We start from the raw sequence: 19,152 nt of genomic DNA on the forward strand, positions 1-19,152 counted from the left end.
GAGAGATGCCTTAAACTCTCGCACTGATCCGCTCCTCCAGAAACACTCAGAGGCCTTGAGGTATTAGGGAAAATGGGAAGGGGGTGCCTTAAAGACACAATATCCCTGTTTCAAGTTATAGTAAAAGGAATATCTTCTGTTGCTGTTTACAGTGTTGTTGCAGCCATGTTGGTCCTAGGACATTAGAAAGACAAGGACGGGGGGCGATGCAATATCTTTTATTCGACCAACTTCTGTTGGTGAAAGACAAGCTTTCAAGCTACACAGAGCTCTTCTTCAGGTCAGTGTAGCTCAAGAGTTTGTCTTTTTTCATCAACAGAAGTTGGTCCAATAAAAAAATATTACCTTACCCACCTTGTCTCTTTCATAAAAAGGAATGTGATTTTTCAAGTGATGCTTTAAATGACACATTCCACACATCTCAGTGACTCCCCATTGAGTGACAGCCCTCAGGTTGGAGCAGGAGCTGTGCATCTGTATGATACTGTCTACCTCACCCGAAGGCTTTGAATCCTGACACTAATGCCCTGATGTGTGGATCCTACTGTACTCAAAGACTCAGAGTGTGAATTCTGGCTCCAGTGCTTGGATACAGGGGCTGGGACGTGAATCCACAAACTAATACATTTAGGTGAGGAATGAAGTTCAGACCTGTAATATATATATACTTGGTACTTTAATAGGACCAATTTCATAAAGCTCAGAACAATTACGAGCCAAATCAGTTGAGAGGAAGAATTAAATCAGAAAAATGTGAATGATGATCATGAATCACTTAAAAATATCTTACTAGATGCCCCAAACGCCGCAATCAAGGAAGAAGGCCATACTGGTTAAAAAACTGACCTGATTTAGAGGGGAAAGTGAAGGCAGCTATGAAAAATAATATATATAACAAATGGAAGAAAGGGTAAGTTAATAGGAATGGATATAAATCAAAAGTTAGCAATATAGAAAATTGCTAAGGGGAGCAAAAGGACGCAAGAAGAAATCTATGGCCAACAGAGTTAAAGACAATAAGGAGTATTTTTAAGGATATTAGGAGCAAAAAGAATCCTGACAATGGTTTTGGTCCATTACTAGATAGACATGGTAGAATTATCAACAATAATAATGCAGAAAAGGCAGAACTATTCAATAAATATTTCTGTTCTGTGTTAGGTGAAAAACCAGCTATAATTTCATCATATGGTGATAACACTCTTTCCATTTTACTAGTATCTCTGGAGGATGTTCAACAGAAGCTACTAAAATCAGACATTTTTACATCAGCAGGTCCAGTTAACTTGAATTTAAGAGGAGGAGATTGCTGGACCATTAATGTTGATTTTCAGTAAATCTTGGAGCACTGGGGAAGTTCCAAAAGACTGGAAGAAAGCTAATGTTGTGCCAGTTTTTAAAAAGGGTAAACAGGATGACCTGGGTAATTATAGGCTTGTCAGCCTGACATCGATCCGGGGAAAGATAATGGAGCGGCTGATATGGGACTCAGTTAATAAAGAATTAAAGCAGAGGAATCTAATTAATGAAAATCAACATGGGATTTTGGAAAATAGATCCTGTCAAACTAACTTGATATTTTTTTTGATGATATTACAAGTTTGGTTGATAAAGGTAACACTGTTAGCATAATATCCTTAAGACTTCTGTAAGGTGTTTGACCTGGTGTCACACAACATTTTGATTAAAAATCTTGAATGATATACAATTAATATAGCATGTATTAAATGGATTACTAAACTGGATAACGGATAGGTCTCAAAATGTAATTGTAAACAGGAATTGTCATCAAGCGAGTGTGTTTCCAGTGGGGTCCTGCAGGGATCAGTTCTTGGGCCTACACAGTTTAACATTTTTAGCAATGACCTGGAAGAAAACACAAAATCATCACTAATAAAGTTTGCAGATGACATAACAATTGGGGGAGTGGTACATAATTAAGAGGAAATGTCATTGATTCAGAGAAATTTGGATTGCTTGGTAAACTGGGCCAAATCAAACAATATGCATTTTAATACAGCTAAATGTAAATGTATACACCTAAGAACAAAGAATATAGGCCATATTAACAGGATGGGGGACTCTAGCCTGGGAAGCAGTGACTCTGAAAAACACTTGGAGGTTGTGGTGGATTATCAGCTGAACATGACCTACTAATGTGATGCTGTGACCAAAAGAGCTAATGAGATCCTGGATGCATAAACAGGGGAATCTCGAGTGGGAGTAGAGAGATATTATTTTACCTCTGTATTTACAACTGATGCAACCACTGCCGGAATACTGTGTCCAGTTATGGTGCCCACAATTCAAGAAAGATGTTTATAAATTGGAGGGGATTCAGAGAAAAGCCACGCAAATGATTAAAGGATTGGAAACCATACCTTTTGATGATAGACCCAAAGAACTCAATCTGTTTTGCTTAACAAAGAGAAGTTTAAGGGGTGACTTGATTACAGTCTATAAGTATCTACATGGGGAACAAATATTTAATAATGGGCTCTTCAATCTAGCAGAGAGAGGTCTAACATGATCCAATGGCTGGAAGTTGAAACTAGGCAAAGTCAGACAGTAATTAAACATTGGAACAATCTGCCAAGGGTTGTGGTGGATTCTTCACCACTGAGAATTTTAAAATTAAGATTGGATGTTTTTCTAAAACATATGCACTTCGAATTATTCTGGGGAAGTTCTAGGGCAAGGGTTCTCACAACAAATTTTTTGGTGGCCTCAGAGGGCACCAACTCCTGCTGGTGGCTACTCTGACAATTTGTTCCTAAAATACTTAATTAACTTTAGGAAAAACCAATAAATATACACATACACATGTCCAAATTATTATAATTTATTTATGTAGGATTTATTTTTTGCAGTCTCAATAATCAAAATAATGTACAGTTGTCTCTATTCTTTACTGGACCTAAACAGAATAGAAGCACAAATAAGGTGCTTTGCACATTCTTGTCATGTCTTTTGCTTTTTTGGGGGGTACTTTTTTTTTTTTTTCCAGACTTGCTAGTTATTAAGTCTGCTGTGAAAAATTATTTTAACAAACATACAAATATCACTTTTCACAGCAAACTTACTCAGTCCTGGCAAGCCTGAAGACAAATTAGGCCCTGGATGGGGAGGCTGATATGGAGGCAGCAGGAGCCAGGGGCACTGGAGTAGGCAGCGACAGCCAGGAGTATGTGAGTGGTGGTGACCTTGGGGCCGGAGCCCGCCACTGTACAGCCAGGGAACAGAGCCTGAAGCCCCACGGCTGGAGCCTACCACCCGCCACTCAAGGTCTGAAGTTTGACCCCATCAGCCCTGGTAAGGAACTCACTGGCTGCCTGCTCCTCCAGCTTTTGTCTTTTCAGAGGTGGGCAGGGCTCACCCACTGCTGGCAGCCCTGGGGGAGGGGACCGCTGTTTTGCCACACACACACACTCATGGCCCAGGAGGCTGTGGCTGCAAGAAAAGTCCCTGGTGGCCACATGCAGCCACGGTGGCCACATTTGAGAAATGCTGGTTATACAGGAGGTTGGACTAGATAATCACAATGGTCCCTTCTAGCTTCAGAATCTATAAATCTAGATGTTGAATGTTGCCTCTTAGGGATCGGGATAAAAGGCATCCAGCTCAGTGCTGCTGAAACAAAGGACAAGAGGTGATTTCATCCAGATCCTCTAGTTCTGTAACATATACGAAAATGCCACCAATTGTGCATCAGTGAAAGTTGAGTTCAGATTTAGTTTTTGGATGAGATTACAAGTTTGGTTGATAAAGGTAATAGTGTTGATGGAATATATTTACGATGATCACAATGGTCCCTTCTGGCCTTAGAATCTATGCCTAAATCCATCATGATAATAATGGCAAATGAAGGTAGCACTTGTTTAACACCCTACACTCCCAGTGTATCACTACCAGTGCCAGTTTCTGACTACGTCCTATACTATGCCAGTCCCAGATGTCTTCACACTGTATTACAGCCATGGCTTGCCTATCTCCTCCCACACAACACTCCACAAGCTGAGAGTGCAGCTGTATCACTTCAGGCTGTGATCCTGTCATCTCCAATAAGTTAAAGCAAAGCCAGGCCTGGTCAATACTTAGATATGAGATCTCTAGGGTTCTGCAGGAAGTGCTGATGATTCAGTAGACGGTTCTTCGCACTGACCCAATGTTCCACTATGGTGCTGAAGGCACTAAATTGTAAAACTTAGGTCCTGGCCACTTGTGGTCATTAAGGGATGTAAGGTATACTTCTGTAAGACCAGGGGTGTTTAACCCCAATGTTCTGGCCCAATTCCAATTCTGATTATTCTATTCGGCCTCCCTAAATTCCCTATGAAGTTTCACTTGGATATGGAATTTTTCTTCATTTCCTGCCCTAAACTCTTGTGTAGTGATGTCAAGGATTTTCAAGGCCAACCACTGATTTGTTTCACCTCAGAAGTGGCTCCATTTCAGCAGAGAGTGAGGTCGTCTCTGCACATAAAGCTTTTAAAATATCACAGGCTTCACTGGCATGCTAGGTTCTACATAAACTTAAATCACAAAGCCATGGCCAGCTCTCAACGTCTCCCTCACCTCATCCATCCCTTCCACTTGCCACAGGAGGACTATCCATCCTAGACTACATGGCAACATGCTGTAGTGCCTTGGCATTTGCTGCAGCACAGAGAATCATCATCCAGCTTTTCCCTTTCCCCTCTGAGAGGAGGCTGATGGCATGGATGTGCTCCATCTTCTTGACAAAAGGGATCCAAAACAGAGGACAGTCTGATTACAGAATAGGCTTTTCCCACAGATAGGTGTTATCAAATAAGGGCATACTGCGAGTGCACTTTGGCATGGAGCAGTCAGACTGGTTTGGGTCCTGGAAAGCCCCATCTGCAACACTTGGCCTGGTCAAAGCCATGAATTCTTGAAAACTCTGGAGAATGTGTTTTCATGCCTATTGTGATAATTTACTTGCCCTCATAATAAATCCACATGGTGCTGGATGCAAGCTACAAGGCTTAGTTGACAGGAGCAGTATTTATCATTCCCTTTCTTGTAGGGACACCATGCAGTGCACTAGGTCATACTCTGAGGTCTGAGAGTCACCCCTTTATACAAGGCTGTCTGAATCCACCTCAGTGCTCATGCTATTATTTTTGCAGAACAAAGCAGAGCAGAAGGGCAATGGCTAGGGAATATATGGCACCTTCTCCGGTGGATTTACTATAGTAGATTTACCAGAATATATTCATTCCACAGAGATTAGAACCCATCCCACCCAACTCCCTGGTTATGAAGGGGTGTTTACAGTCCCTCTATATATGTCCCTCTTCAGAGAATTGTTCGAGTCAGTTTCACATCTTCAGTCCCATGATTTGGTCTTGGTCCAGGAGAGGTGCCCACATCACAAAAGCAATCAGCACAGCTGACACTAGTTGGCCCCCTTCTCTGGCAGCCTCAGCAGTGAGCACAAAGGCTGAATGGCCAGAAGCAGTGATGTCATTTAAACAAGTACTGGGCTTGGTGTGCATGCAGCTGGATTGTCCCTCTTCCCCAAAGAAGGGTCCCCTCTTGCCAGGCAGTCTGGGAAAGCGTCTTCTGCTATTGCTCAGGCAGGCAGTGCCTGGCTCAGGAGGTCTCAGAGAATCTCAGGGACCATCAACCAGCATCAAATTGAGTGTAATTCTTCTGTGACCAAACCAGGCACAATTACGCCATGTGGGAGGTGCTGTCACTTTAAACACTCACCAGCACTGGCTGCCGCCTGTTCCCCCGGCCATTCACATATTTAATTAGTGGTTACTATAGTGCAGTGCTCCGCACAGCTGAGCCCTAATTGGGCGACCGTGAGACACTGCTGCCAACGGCCCAGCGCTTCTCCTGCATATTTACATACTGTACGTAACCAGATCGAGCTGGCTGGGCTCCCCTGGGCTCCCGATAGGCAACCGGCAGCGCCCTCTGGTGGGCAGGCAACGCCAGTCGCGAAGTCATTCCCCTCCTGGATGCCAGGCGCACCAGTGAGAGGGAAGTCTTTGTTTCTCTCCTAGGCAGAGGACTGCTCCCTTCTCTTCGCAGGTCGCACCTGGCAAGTTTGTATTCAAAGGGAAATGCAGCAGCAGGCTCTATCGTTGTGGTCATGAAGGGCATTAGCACAACTGTGGGGGGATGACTGTGAGTGGGATAGCAGGGCATACTGTGGGTCAGGATTGAGGGGCATTGGCAACAGGGACTCAGAGCAGGAGGGGATATGCTTTTCCAGTGTGTCCCAGCTAGGCCAGGGTAGGGGGACTCTCCATTTCCCCACCACCTGCTTTGCTTGTGGTATTCTGTTATTTCCTTATAAAATGCAATTTTCCTCCTCAGTGACACAAAAAACCCATTAGTGGCAGCAAAGGTGAGGAGGGAGGCTTGCTGCAGCATCCAGAGATGACATGTGGCTCCAAGATTATCAGAATTATTGGAACAAGGAAATTTAAAAACAATAACACAACTTCCCCATCATGGGAACAGAATTTTATGCCTTTTTTAGGATTTTAATTCTGCATGTGCCAGGCACCGCTAGAGATAGTGCAGGTGCATCTTGCTTCCTTGTATTCCACTCAATCCTGCTCTGTTTCCATGTGGACTGAACTTCCCTTCTAGTCCTGCATTCCACTTATCCTCAGGCTGCGAATGACCCTCAGTCCCAACCTGCAGACCCAATGCTAGTTCAGTCATGGGCTCCTCTTGCAGCTCTGCCAAAGCCCCTCAGTCCTGCTCAGCAGTCCACCTGCTATTCCCTTTATAAGAGGAGAGATAAAATGTTAAGATATTTGCCATCTCTGCTGTTTGAAGCCTCTGTCCAAGTATCAGCCTGTCACTGAGCTAATTTCCCTGTGATTAAGGTCTTTTCCCTGGCTACCTCAAACCACCGTCCTATTGTCAGTCAGCCTCTCTCTGATCCTCCCTCATCAGAGACCAGCACTCTGGAAAGGTATCAGAGCACATTTCTTCCTTTCTTTTTTTTTTTATAAAGATTGCAGAACATTTCAAACTCTTTCTCCTATTGCTATCAAACATGGAAATCAAAGGGAAACGCCATGCTTTGTTCAGTGGGGTAGCAGCGCAAAAGGTGAGCAGCAAACCCAGAACTACCAAATACTCTTGTCAACTTGACTTTGAAGTAGTTTTGAAAATCTTGGAGGAGGGGCAGAGATCTGAGATCAGCTCTTCTGCTGCAAGTTCACAGAGTTTAAGGACATAGGGGGTGCAAATTTGCTCTTCCCCCACCCGAAAAATAAAGTTTCTGTACTCGAGACACCTCCAAGTCAGGACATAAAGCTGAGGAAAACTGATTATTCTAGGAATTTGTGCAGCTACTGTGCAATGAACTGGCTATTGCTTGGCTCTCTCACACACACAATGTGTGTGTTTCACTCACCCTCCCACCTACCCCCTTACACACTGTCTGGCTATAGAGTAGACAACCTATGTCGGCAAAACTTACATCACTCATGGGTGTGAATATTCCACCACCCGAGCAATATAAGTTACACAGACATAAGCACTTCTGTGCACAGCACTGTCACCGGGAGAGCTTCTCCTGCTGAGATAGCTTATACCGCTCGTGGAGGCGGTTTTCTTATGCCAATGGGAGAACTCTCTCCTGTCAGCATAGAACATCTTCACCAGATGTACTGCAGTGGTGCACCCGTATTGGTACAGCTGCGCTTCTGCAGAGCTGTTCAGATAGGCATGGACTTGCACACACAGGTCCTACCTATGCTGCAACAAGAACTCCTGTCAAGGGACCTACTTAAACAGGGCTATCCTCATGTTCCACTGAAGCATGGTTTCAATTTCCACTAGAAACAGGACCTTAAGCATTATGGAGTTAGGACTCAGGCATTCTATTCCCAGATCTGCTGCCAGCCTTGCTCTAAGGCAAGGTCATTAACCTCCACTTTACAAATGGAGAAGACCAATGAATTTGACATTATCCAGGTTTTCATTGTGCCCTCAAGTCATGGTAAAGCCCTGGATAGTTACAATGATTAGAATCCTTCTGCACTGCAAATATCAGCCATGCCCAGGTACCGACAGGTTTAACCAGGTGCCCGACATAGCTGCAGTTGTGGTGCTGACAGGACCACAGCATCTCTCTGATTTCTTGGTTTCCTCGCTGCCTCATGGTCTCTTTCTTTCTCAGTTTGCCTCTGCTCATCTGAACACGCCCTCTCCCTCTGTTTAATCAGGAAGAGGGAGCCATTTCTGAGTAACCTAACCACCAGGGCTGTTCTTAACTGTCACACAGATCAGGGATCCTGCCTTCAGGACAGACACAAATCCTGGGAACTAGCGCTGCACCTGAGCCACAGCCTCAAACACCTGCTGCAGCACAGCGTGTCTGAGGGAGTGCCAATGAGAGCAGGAGGTAGAGTTGCCAACATTGTATTTCAAAGATAATGGACTGTTTTTTTAGCACCTCTGCCCTGCCCCACCCCTCCTCCCAATATCATCAGCATCATCAATAATAATAATAAGCAGTACTCACTTATATTAACCAGGAGTATCTCTTGCTTCTTTTTACAGCACTCAGGAACTCCAGATCTTGTACAGAGATGAAAAAATAAGGGATGTCCCACGTAATAGGGGACTGTTGGCAACCAGGAGATGACCCTGCAACCAGGCCAGTCAGCTGTGGTGCAACATGCACAAGAACAATGTGGGCAAGACCACTCCCTTCTTTGCCAAGGAAGTAGACTACTTTTTTGGGGGGGCTCTAACACAAGCAATAACCAAAGCAGGCCCAACAGGAATTCACAGGCCCAGGAGCAGCACTGACAGACTCCTTCTCTGCAGACCGCAGTAGTCTTTGAGGCTGACCATGTTACAGTGACAAGAGTCAAGAGAGCCAGTGGTAACCACATCTCAACATGTAATGTAGGCAGGACCTTTACTGGGTCTGTCCAAGACTGGTTACAGAACACAGCTAGGCCATCCTGTACAAAACAGAACCAGGTCTGGAGAGGAGCATAACTGAATCAAAACTCAGTTTTAATGCGCAGCTCTGCCTCATTTAAACCACAATAAGTCACAGCCAGGATGAGGCTCTTAGCTTTGTGTGCATGACTGCGGCCCTACTGTTAGTGCCAGCTAAGGAAGATCCTGTTTAGCTTAGGCGGTAGAGGCCTATGTTTTGGGAGTTGGGCTCCAGTCCTGACAGGGTACATGTGTGATTTATTGAGTGGGTCTCCTTCCTGCAGCACACAAATTTGTTAGACCTGCCCTTCCCTCCATAGAATCATAGAATCATAGAATATAAGGGTTGGAAGGGACCCCAGAAGGTCATCTAGTCCAACCCCCTGCTTGAAGCAGGACCAATTCCCAGTTAAATCATCCCAGCCAGGGCTTTGTCAAGCCTGACCTTAAAAACCTCTAAGGAAGGAGATTCTACCACCTCCCTAGGTAACGCATTCCAGTGTTTCACCACCCTCTTAGTGAAAAAGTTTTTCCTAATATCCAATCTAAACCTCCCCCACTGCAGCTTGAGACCATTACTCCTCGTTCTGTCATCTGATACCATTGAGAACAGTCTAGAGCCATCCTCTTTGGAACCCCCTTTCAGGTAGTTGAAAGCAGCTATCAAATCCCCCCTCATTCTTCTCTTCTGCAGGCTAAACAATCCCAGCTCCCTCAGCCTCTCCTCATAACTCATGTGTTCCAGACCCCTAATCATTTTTGTTGCCCTTCGCTGGACTCTCTCCAATTTATCCACATCCTTCTTGAAGTGTGGGGCCCAAAACTAGACACAGTACTCCAGATGAGGCCTCACCAATGTCGAATAGAGGGGAACGATCACGTCCCTCGATCTGCTCGCTATGCCCCTACTTATACATCCCAAAATGCCATTGGCCTTCTTGGCAACAAGGGCACACTGCTGACTCATATCCAGCTTCTCGTCCACTGTCACCCCTAGGTCCTTTTCCGCAGAACTGCTGCCTAGCCATTCGGTCCCTAGTCTGTAGCTGTGCATTGGGTTCTTCCGTCCTAAGTGCAGGACCCTGCACTTATCCTTATTGAACCTCATCAGATTTCTTTTGGCCCAATCCTCCAATTTGTCTAGGTCCTTCTGTATCCTATCCCTCCCCTCCAGCGTATCTACCACTCCTCCCAGTTTAGTATCATCCGCAAATTTGCTGAGAGTGCAATCCACACCATCCTCCAGATCATTTATGAAGATATTGAACAAAACCGGCCCCAGGACCGACCCTTGGGGCACTCCACTTGATACCGGCTGCCAACTAGACATGGAGCCATTGATAACTACCCGTTGAGCCCGACAATCTAGCCAGCTTTCTACCCACCTTGTAGTGCATTCATCCAGCCCATACTTCCTTAACTTGCTGACAAGAATACTGTGGGAGACCGTGTCAAAAGCTTTGCTAAAGTCAAGAAACAATACATCCACTGCTTTCCCTTCATCCACAGAACCAGTAATCTCATCATAGAAGGCGATTAGATTAGTCAGGCATGACCTTCCCTTGGTGAATCCATGCTGGCTGTTCCTGATCACTTTCCTCTCATACAAGTGCTTCAGGATTGATTCTTTGAGGACCTGCTCCATGATTTTTCCAGGGACTGAAGTGAGGCTGACTGGCCTGTAGTTCCCAGGATCCTCCTTCTTCCCTTTTTTAAAGATTGGCACTACATTAGCCTTTTTCCAGTCATCCGGGACTTCCCCGGTTCGCCACGAGTTATCAAAGATAATGGCCAATGGCTCTGCAATCACAGCCGCCAGTTCCTTCAGCACTCTCGGATGCAACTCGTCCGGCCCCATGGACTTGTGCACGTCCAGCTTTTCTAAATAGTCCCTAACCACCTCTATCTCCACAGAGGGCTGGCCATCTCTTCCCCATTTTGTGATGCCCAGCGTAGCAGTCTGGGAGCTGACCTTGTTAGTGAAAACAGAGGCAAAAAAAGCATTGAGTACATTAGCTTTTTCCACATCCTCTGTCACTAGTTTGCCTCCCTCATTCAGTAAGGGGCCCACACATTCCTTGGCTTTCTTCTTGTTGCCAACATACCTGAAGAAACCCTTCTTGTTACTCTTGACATCTCTGGCTAGCTGCAGCTCCAGGTGCGATTTGGCCCTCCTGATAACATTCCTACATGCCCGAGCAATATTTTTATACTCTTCCCTGGTCATATGTCCAACCTTCCACTTCTTGTAAACTTCTTTTTTATGTTTAAGATCCGCTAAGATTTCACCATTAAGCCAAGCTGGTCGCCTGCCATATTTACTATTCTTTCGACTCATCGGGATGGTTTGTCCCTGTAACCTCAACAGGGATTCCTTGAAATACAGCCAGCTCTCCTGGACTCCTTTCCCCTTCAAGTTAGTCCCCCAGGGGATCCTGGCCATCCGTTCCCTGAGGGAGTCGAAGTCTGCTTTCCTGAAGTCCAGGGTCCGTATCGTGCTGCTTACCTTTCTTCCCTGTGTCAGGATCCTGAACTCAACCAACTCATGGTCACTGCCTCCCAGATTCCCATCCACTTTTGCTTCCCCCACTAATTCTACCCAGTTTGTGAGCAGCAGGTCAAGAAAAGCGCCCCCCCTAGTTGGCTCCTCTAGCACTTGCGCCAGGAAACTGTCCCCTACGCTTTCCAAAAACTTCCTGGATTGTCTATGCACCGCTGTATTGCTCTCCCAGCAGATATCAGGAAAATTAAAGTCACCCATGAGAATCAGGGCATGCGATCCAGTAGCTTCCGTGAGCTGCCGGAAGAAAGCCTCATCTACCTCATCCCCCTGGTCCGGTGGTCTATAGCAGACTCCCACCACTACATCACTCTTGTTGCACACACTTCTAAACTTAATCCAGAGACACTCAGGTTTTTCTGCAGTTTCGTACCGGAGCTCTGAGCAGTCATACTGCTCCCTTACATACAGTGCTACTCCCCCACCTTTTCTGCCCTGCCTGTCCTTCCTGAACAGTTTATATCCATCCATGACAGTACTCCAGTCATGTGAGTTATCCCACCAAGTCTCTGTTATTCCGATCACGTCATAGTTCTTTGACATCACCAGGACCTCCAGTTCTCCCTGCTTGTTTCCAAGGCTTTGTGCATTTGTATATAAGCACTCCAGAGCATATCACATCCTCTTTGTTTGAAATTATGGAGCAGCACAATCAGTGTGGAGACTGGAGTCCTGGACACATGGGGCGGGGGGGGAAAGTTGGGGAGGAGTGTAAAATGAGGGGCCTCCTACCCTCCCCCAATATCTCCAAACGTCTGAGCAACTTGGAAGTAAGCTGAGCTGCTACTCTTAGGCCCGGTTTACACTAGAAAATTAGGTCAGTTTAACTATGTTGGTCAGGAGTGTGAAAAATCCACATCCCAGAGCAGCACAGTTAAGCCAACCTAAATCCTTGTGTAGACAGTGCTAGGTCAACAGAAGAATTCTTCTGTCGATCTAATTACTGCCTCTCCCATCGGTTTAGGTAGTGTGTACACTGAAGCACTGCAGCAGTGCAGCTGTGCTGCGGCAGCATTTTAAGTATAGACAAGCCCTAGCACCTGCTTGACCCCTGTCTCTGCTCATCATACCCCATACTTGCAGAAATCACAGCAAGACAAAAACATAGGCAAGGATACCTGGAGAGAGGAGAAAAAGTGACAGACGGGGAATGGAGGGGCTGGTAAGGGGAGAGCTGATCAGCAGCACTGAAGGTGGCAAGCAGAGAAATTGTCCTTTCTGCTGGATTTGTCTAGTAACTCCCCTCACACAGAAGTTGCTGGGCCAGCTCAGCACCAGGCTCCATGTCTCCTCATGGAAGGCAACTGCAATGCCAAAAAGAGATCTTTGTTCCAAGATGATAGCATGAGGAGAGGCACTGGGCCCATCACCTCCCACTTCTGATCCCCTGACTCCTGTGGCAGTGTGGATGCAAAATTCCAGTCACAGTCATCATGGGAGGCCTGACACTGTGTAATCGAGGAAAAGGGGATTTGACTCCTGTTTCCCACCCACTAGGAGATGCACACCAAAAGAATCACTCACATCCAGGATAAGAGCACATTGCCCTCCTGCCACACACACAAGCAGGAGCTGTGGAAGCAGAGGCAGAGATCAGGGCCACCCCTGAGATGCTGGCCCCTGTTCATTCTGGATAAGTAGAGAGAAGAGTACACATGGGACCACTGCTAGCCAGGGGACCTGTGATGAAAGGAATCTAAAGCTGGCAATGATCTGAAGGGCACCCAGCATCTTGGCTCTGTGAACTAATCAAGCAGACAGCAAAAAAAGAGCCTCCAACACCACCTTCCAGGATCTTGATCCCACTCAGTGAGCCAATTCATCTCTCATGGGGACCCCATTCGCACACATCCTGTATCATCTGACACCACTGATCACTAGATATCACCGTGCTGCCTCTCAGAGGCTGTAGGAAGCATGGAAATGCCCTGAAATGGCTACGCTCCTTCTTCTTAGACTTTGCCCAGATGATCCTCAGGGCTATTTCCTCTATCTCCAAGACCTTTACCCACAGAGCCCCACAAGGCTCTGTCCTCTATACTAGGCTTTTGGGAAAGCTGGCAAAGCACCAAGGGCTGCAGTGCCAGCAGTAGCACTGAACATACACAGCACCATCTTCCAGCTCTCTCAAAGCTGGGACAAAATTAGCACCGAGATGAAGCTGATACTGGTAGGAAGAGGGGTGAACTTCCCTCCCTCCTCTATAACATTGCTTACTGTCAAGGACCGTTACCTTCAAATCACCAGGTCAGTCAGTAGCCCCAGAATCTCTTTTTGGACTCTTTACTGCTATTGGATGCCACCAATAGGCCCCTTACATCTATGATTGACAGAATGGTGCACAATATGTTGGCCAGACACGGACATGCCTGTACTGATCCATGTGTTCATTATCTCCCGGCTTAGCCGCTGCAACTCATATCTTAAATGGAAGCCACATTCCTTGAAATAGCCATTACTTGCAAAAGAGGCAGCAGCCCACCTGCTCAGTGACTCAGACCCCTGAAGACATCACCCCAGTCCTCTGCTCTCTGAACTATGCCCATGGAACAAAGTCCAGTTTATTCCAAGCCCTCCAGGGGATTAGTACTGGCTACCTGGAAGACAGCTCTCTCCACAGCCATGACAGCAACATTCCCCCAAACAATGAAACCAGCAACCATTGAGGGAGGCTCATGAGACAGACCATAGATGGAAGCTGGTCCTGGGCTATGGAGCTCACTAGGCCAGAGAGAAGAATGACCATGGATCAAATGCAAATGGATCAGTTTCAAATGCAAATCTTGTTTCTCTTGCTCAGCTTTCCCGGAGTAATTCACACAGTGTGGATATGCTCCTACAGATGTGTGGATACAGAGATGTGCATGGATATGAACACACACACACACACACACACTCACTCACAAGCAGTTGATCACACAGAAAGTAATGCTTGGAATCTACATACATTTTTGTTGAATTTTTTGCATCCCAGAAGTTTTACTTTGTCTAATGCACCATAAGATAAGGAGAGGGGGGAGGGCGGGGTCACAGAGTCTAAAACGTCCGGAAGGACTTCAAACCTGAGAGAGAAGGACTAGCTGCTGGGCTGTGCCCCCTCAAGGGGCACCCACTGCCCAACTGAGATTGTGAGTTTTCTGGGGCAGGGACTGTGTCTGGATCTGTTTGGAAAAATTTGCAGTAACAAATGCTATGATTTAACTATATCCTCTGCTGCTGTGTCAAGTCTTCTCTATCTCATAGAACCAAGAGTGGAGGGAGCAGATCAACTAGTTTTGACCTATCCCTCTGGGGCTCTGGGATTGAGGGGAATCATGCCCAGAGGAGTCCTTGGACCAAACTCAGCCCTTGGACCTGCAACCACCTATACTCCAGGGATGGACTTGACCCCTTAGTCTCTATGTCAGATCTCAGATCACAGTGCCTCCCTCCCATTCTCTCACTACCAGCTGAACTGCAGTGCAGGCAGAATTCCATCTCATCTCCTCCCCACAACCTGGCAGAATCCAGCATCTGTGACACACCTGAGATCAACAATTGCTGCTGCCCATCTCCCTCTTCTCCTCCTGCATGCAAATACTGCCTCTGCTTGCAGGGGCCTGGAAGCCTTTGCAAAGACCTGCAGTTGCACAGAAATTAGAGTTTCACTGTCAAATCTAGGGATCCCTTCCCAACTGTACTGAAAGCCCATATCCCTGCTGCCTGCATGGGGCGAAACAGGGGGAAGTCCACTTGCTGGGGGAGAAGCCCCCATCCCTCTGAGTTGCAGCCTGATAAAGCCTCTCTGGATTCCCAGGGTGTGGATTATATGGGTGACTCAATGTCAGGGAGGGCGTGGTGAGGGAAGGGCATCTGGTCAGAGTCTTCAGCAAAGCTGCTCCCCTTGGCGGTCTCCTGAGCAGGTAAAACTCACCTGGCTGTGAAGATTCCAGCCATTCTGATACCAGGCAGCCTCCAGATCATTACCGTCACCTCTGATGCTCTCATCTTCACTCACAGTGCAACTGCTGACCTTTCTGACTGTCTGCATGTTCTTCGGGAGGACCAAAGCAGCAGGTTTTCTCTTTCTCCCTCTGTTTTCTCTGAAATGTGATGTCCAAAGCATTTGTTGCTGCTGCTTGGTTCCTTGAGGTTTCTAACATTGGAACTACAGGGTGGCCAGAAGGAAACACATGGCTGCAGGGAGGACGGATAAACTTGTGGTTTACACTGGGAATCAGGACTAACATGGTCACGGACTCAAGTGTGACCCTGACCAAGTCCCAACCCCTCTGGTGCCTCAATGTCCCCATGTGTACATGATAGTTGAGGATCCTGACCTGGCTGGGCAAAACTGTAATGGGTGGAGAGATCATGAAGTAGGGAGATGCTGCTCAGGGTATGGAATGAGTTCTGGAACCAGCTCCTTGTCAATGTGAGTCCGGGTGGATATCCTAAGGGATTCTCCTTGGCCATAGGGGTAAGGGCACATCAGTGGAGGGCCCCAGAAGGAGTGCAAAAATCACAGACACAATGGACAGAACCTCAGAAATTCTCCAAGGGAACTTGAAACGCATTAGCCCCTAAGATCAAGGGGGGAAAATTATTACAACTGTTTCTAACATGTTCATAGGTGTTCAGAAGGTAACAAATAAGAAGAGCTATTCCCTGAGACGGCTCTGAAATTTCAGCTCAGTACCATAATGCAAATAGAGCAGGCAACTGAAGCTAGGACTTCTGGGCTCTGTTCCCATTTCTGCTACTGTCTCATTGTGTTGACTCTGCACAGGTCAGGTACTCCTCTCAGTGCCTTGCTTTTCCCATTTATATAATGGAGATCCTGCCAACACCCAGCAGTGCTGGGAGGGGGCACTCTCACTTAGCATCTTTAAAGTGCCTGAAGCACCTCAAAGGAGAGGCCTCCTCCTACAGGGACAAAGTACTCTCATTCTTACTGCACAGAAAAGGTAAGTTTACCTACTCTTGCCATTTCAGCCCTAAAGCTTCCCCTCCCTCCCCTTCCTATTTATGGCCACCTGATACTCAGCACCCACTGATCTACACACCTGCAGATGGTTGGCCTCACATCAGTACTGCAGCTATTAACCCTTTATATTCCAGTCCCAATCAATGCAACTGCTGGAGGTCCTTTGTGTGTCTTGAAGATTTGGGGCTACTCTATGCTGATGGGAGAGAGCTCTCCTGTCGATATAATCAAACCATCTCCACAAGCAGCAGTAGCTATGCCAACAGGAGAAGCTCTCCCACCTGGAAGAGCCCAAGCTCCAGCTTGCATGGCCTAGTAGCCAGGCCAAGCACCCTTGGTTACCCTCTCCCTGTAGCTCTGGTTGCCACTCCCTCACCAGGGACAACACCGGCAAAGCATTTGAGGGAACTTATGAGAAAACACACCTCAGAGATGGGCTGGATCCAAACCTCAAGCTGTAGAGAAAATGCTGGGGATCCAAAATCCAAGCTGAGCTTCACAGCTCTCGCATCTGGATGTTCTATGAACATGGCCTGGCACTTTGGAAGAGGCCCCAGACTAAAAGGAGAGGAGACATCTGGTTTGTCTTGGGTGAGCATGAAGAACTGATTGGGGCCAGACACGGGAGCCTGGCTGGGGGTGGGGAGGGAGTAGGGGGCCAACAGGCAGGTCTACTGTGGGGAGCTGAAGGTTCTTATCCATCCAGAGTTTCATCTGTAGTGCTTTCAGATTTCAACATCTCCAGCTTTTCCAGTGTGCTCTTTCCAGCATTTGCTGAGAGCTTCTTGATGGCAGTGCCCCTGTGCCAGTTCACTGGGGCACACGCCAGCATCCATATCACACATCTCAATGGAACCACAGGTCAGTGAGATGTCTTCTCCCCATCAATTGTCCCGAGCTCCCCAGCACAGGCAGCCATAGGTTTACACACAGCAAGTGGAGTTTTTGCTGTAGTTTTAGCAGCCAGGATTAGTGGTTAAAGTAAGGAGTCAGGATTTCTGGGTTCTTGCCCAGCATTGGCAGGGGAATTAGTCTAGCAGTGAAAGCAGTGTGGGCAGGGAATCAGAGCTCCTTTGTTCTGTTCCCACCCCTACCACTGAGTCACTGCATAACCTTAGTAATTTTAATTAGAGGGGGTGAAATCTTGAGTTCAAACCCCTTCAGATTTCATAGTTCCAGATTCAGATTCCCAGGTTGGAGCCTACCCCTGTGGTTCTGTTTGGGGTTAAATCCAAACTGGGTGGTGCCTATTTTCTGGTTTTGATGGGGATGAACTCATGAGACTTCTGCCCAAGATGGTGAATGGGGTTTTCAATGGTGGTCTCCCAGCCAAGTACTGCTCAACTGCATCCCTGCTTAGCATATGAGATCTCACAGCCCAAGCAGGCCTGACTGCAGGATACCCCAAAGCAAGGTGAGAGAATGAAGGGTAACCAAAGGTGACTTTGTGATGGGAGTGTCATTGCTCTGAGCCCAGAGGCTGCATATTTGAATCCCACAACGTTTGCAGTAGGCCTGGCTCCAGTGTGATCTTGTGGCTTTTCTGCTGTCTGTCATAGGATTTCCATTTATGGGGAACCCCTGGATCCTTCTCCCTATGAGGGGAAAGACCTTCTGAAAGGGCTGCTGAGGAGCTTTGACAGGGGTGGGGAACCAGGCCCTACACAGATACCCACTAAGCAGCTTTGGTGAGCTCCGGAGGACCAGGAAGCCAGGCCATTCTGAATCTGTGCCAAAAATCTGCACACCAGCTCTACAGGGGTTTGGCCTCCTCCCAGGCCCACAAGGAAATCCCTGGGTTCTAAACGCTCCTTCCCTCCCCACACCAGATATCAGGCACTTCACTGTGCCCCCATGCTGCGGCAGGCATGACCTGGTCAACCTAATGGACAGCAATGGTGGGTTCACATTGACAAGACTGGATGCTTATCAGGTCACAAACCTAGTCCTCACCGGCTCTTTGGCTCTTAGGTAAAAATCCAGGAGGCCAACTGGAGAGGTGTTTGCAGGTGTGGAGTGATCCTGGGTCTCTCAACTGCATTTTCTTCTTCTGCAGCATTTCTTACTCCACCCCCAAAAAGGACCCTTCTAGATCCACAAGCAACACTGTCACCATGGTCACTCTGGAGCGTAAGTGATGCCACTTTGTCTAGCACACTGAAGACTCCTGCCTTTATCTGGGCTGAGTTACTAAGAAAGGAATGGACAGGCAGCTGCCTTGCATCAAAGGGAAGAATGTGGTAATGGATTCTAGCACATCCAGAGCAGAGCCATAGGCCTTCTCCTACTCAGACACAAGGGTCTTCATTTGTACCTGTATATACATGAGCCATGGCACAGCCTCAGACTACATCGCTCCATTGTCTATTCCACAGTTTCACACTCTCCAGAGCTGGAGCTTCAGTAGAAGAGGCGGACCGGTGTTCTGGGTCCATACTGAATAAGGGGGATGGTGGTGGGGAAAGGTCTGCTCTATTTCCCTTGGACTCATGGGTGTCTGATGAATTCTCCTCCTCAGGAGTGGATTACAGGAACACAGCTGTGGACATCTCATGCAGTGGGGTCATGGTGGTGATCACGGTTCTGCTCTCCGCAGGCCTCATTGCTGTGCTGGCAATCACAGGCCGCAAGTGAAGCCAGATGGTGCCCAGAAACCCACAGACAGTCGCTTCCC

The 19,152-nt window shown here is 47.1% G+C and overlaps 2 protein-coding genes across 7 annotated transcripts in view; one reads left to right on the forward strand and one right to left on the reverse strand.

Annotated features, from left to right (window-relative positions):
* The window catches only part of BCL9L (BCL9 like), a 170,723-nt gene that overhangs the window by 126,456 nt on the left and 25,115 nt on the right, over positions 1-19,152 (reverse strand). For 2 of the 6 annotated variants that reach the window (XM_075122193.1, XM_048827681.2), the window contains exon 1: positions 15,426-16,490. The gene's annotated coding sequence lies outside the window, so the exon portion shown is untranslated. Of the gene's footprint in view, positions 1-15,425; positions 16,491-16,903 lie in introns of those variants that run through there. The other 4 variants (XM_075122192.1, XM_075122191.1, XM_075122190.1 and 1 more) reach the window with 4 other exon arrangements.
* Positions 3,135-19,112, forward strand: UPK2 (uroplakin 2). The gene is made up of 5 exons (XM_048827163.2): positions 3,135-3,312; positions 17,199-17,339; positions 18,308-18,449; positions 18,535-18,608; positions 18,997-19,112. The coding sequence occupies exons 1-5, from the start codon at positions 3,135-3,137 to the stop codon at positions 19,110-19,112; spliced, it is 651 nt and encodes a 216-aa protein (XP_048683120.2).

The sequence above is a fragment of the Caretta caretta genome, chromosome 22 (genome assembly GCF_965140235.1).
Source record: "Caretta caretta isolate rCarCar2 chromosome 22, rCarCar1.hap1, whole genome shotgun sequence".
In the NCBI taxonomy this organism is placed as follows: Eukaryota; Metazoa; Chordata; order Testudines; family Cheloniidae; genus Caretta; species Caretta caretta.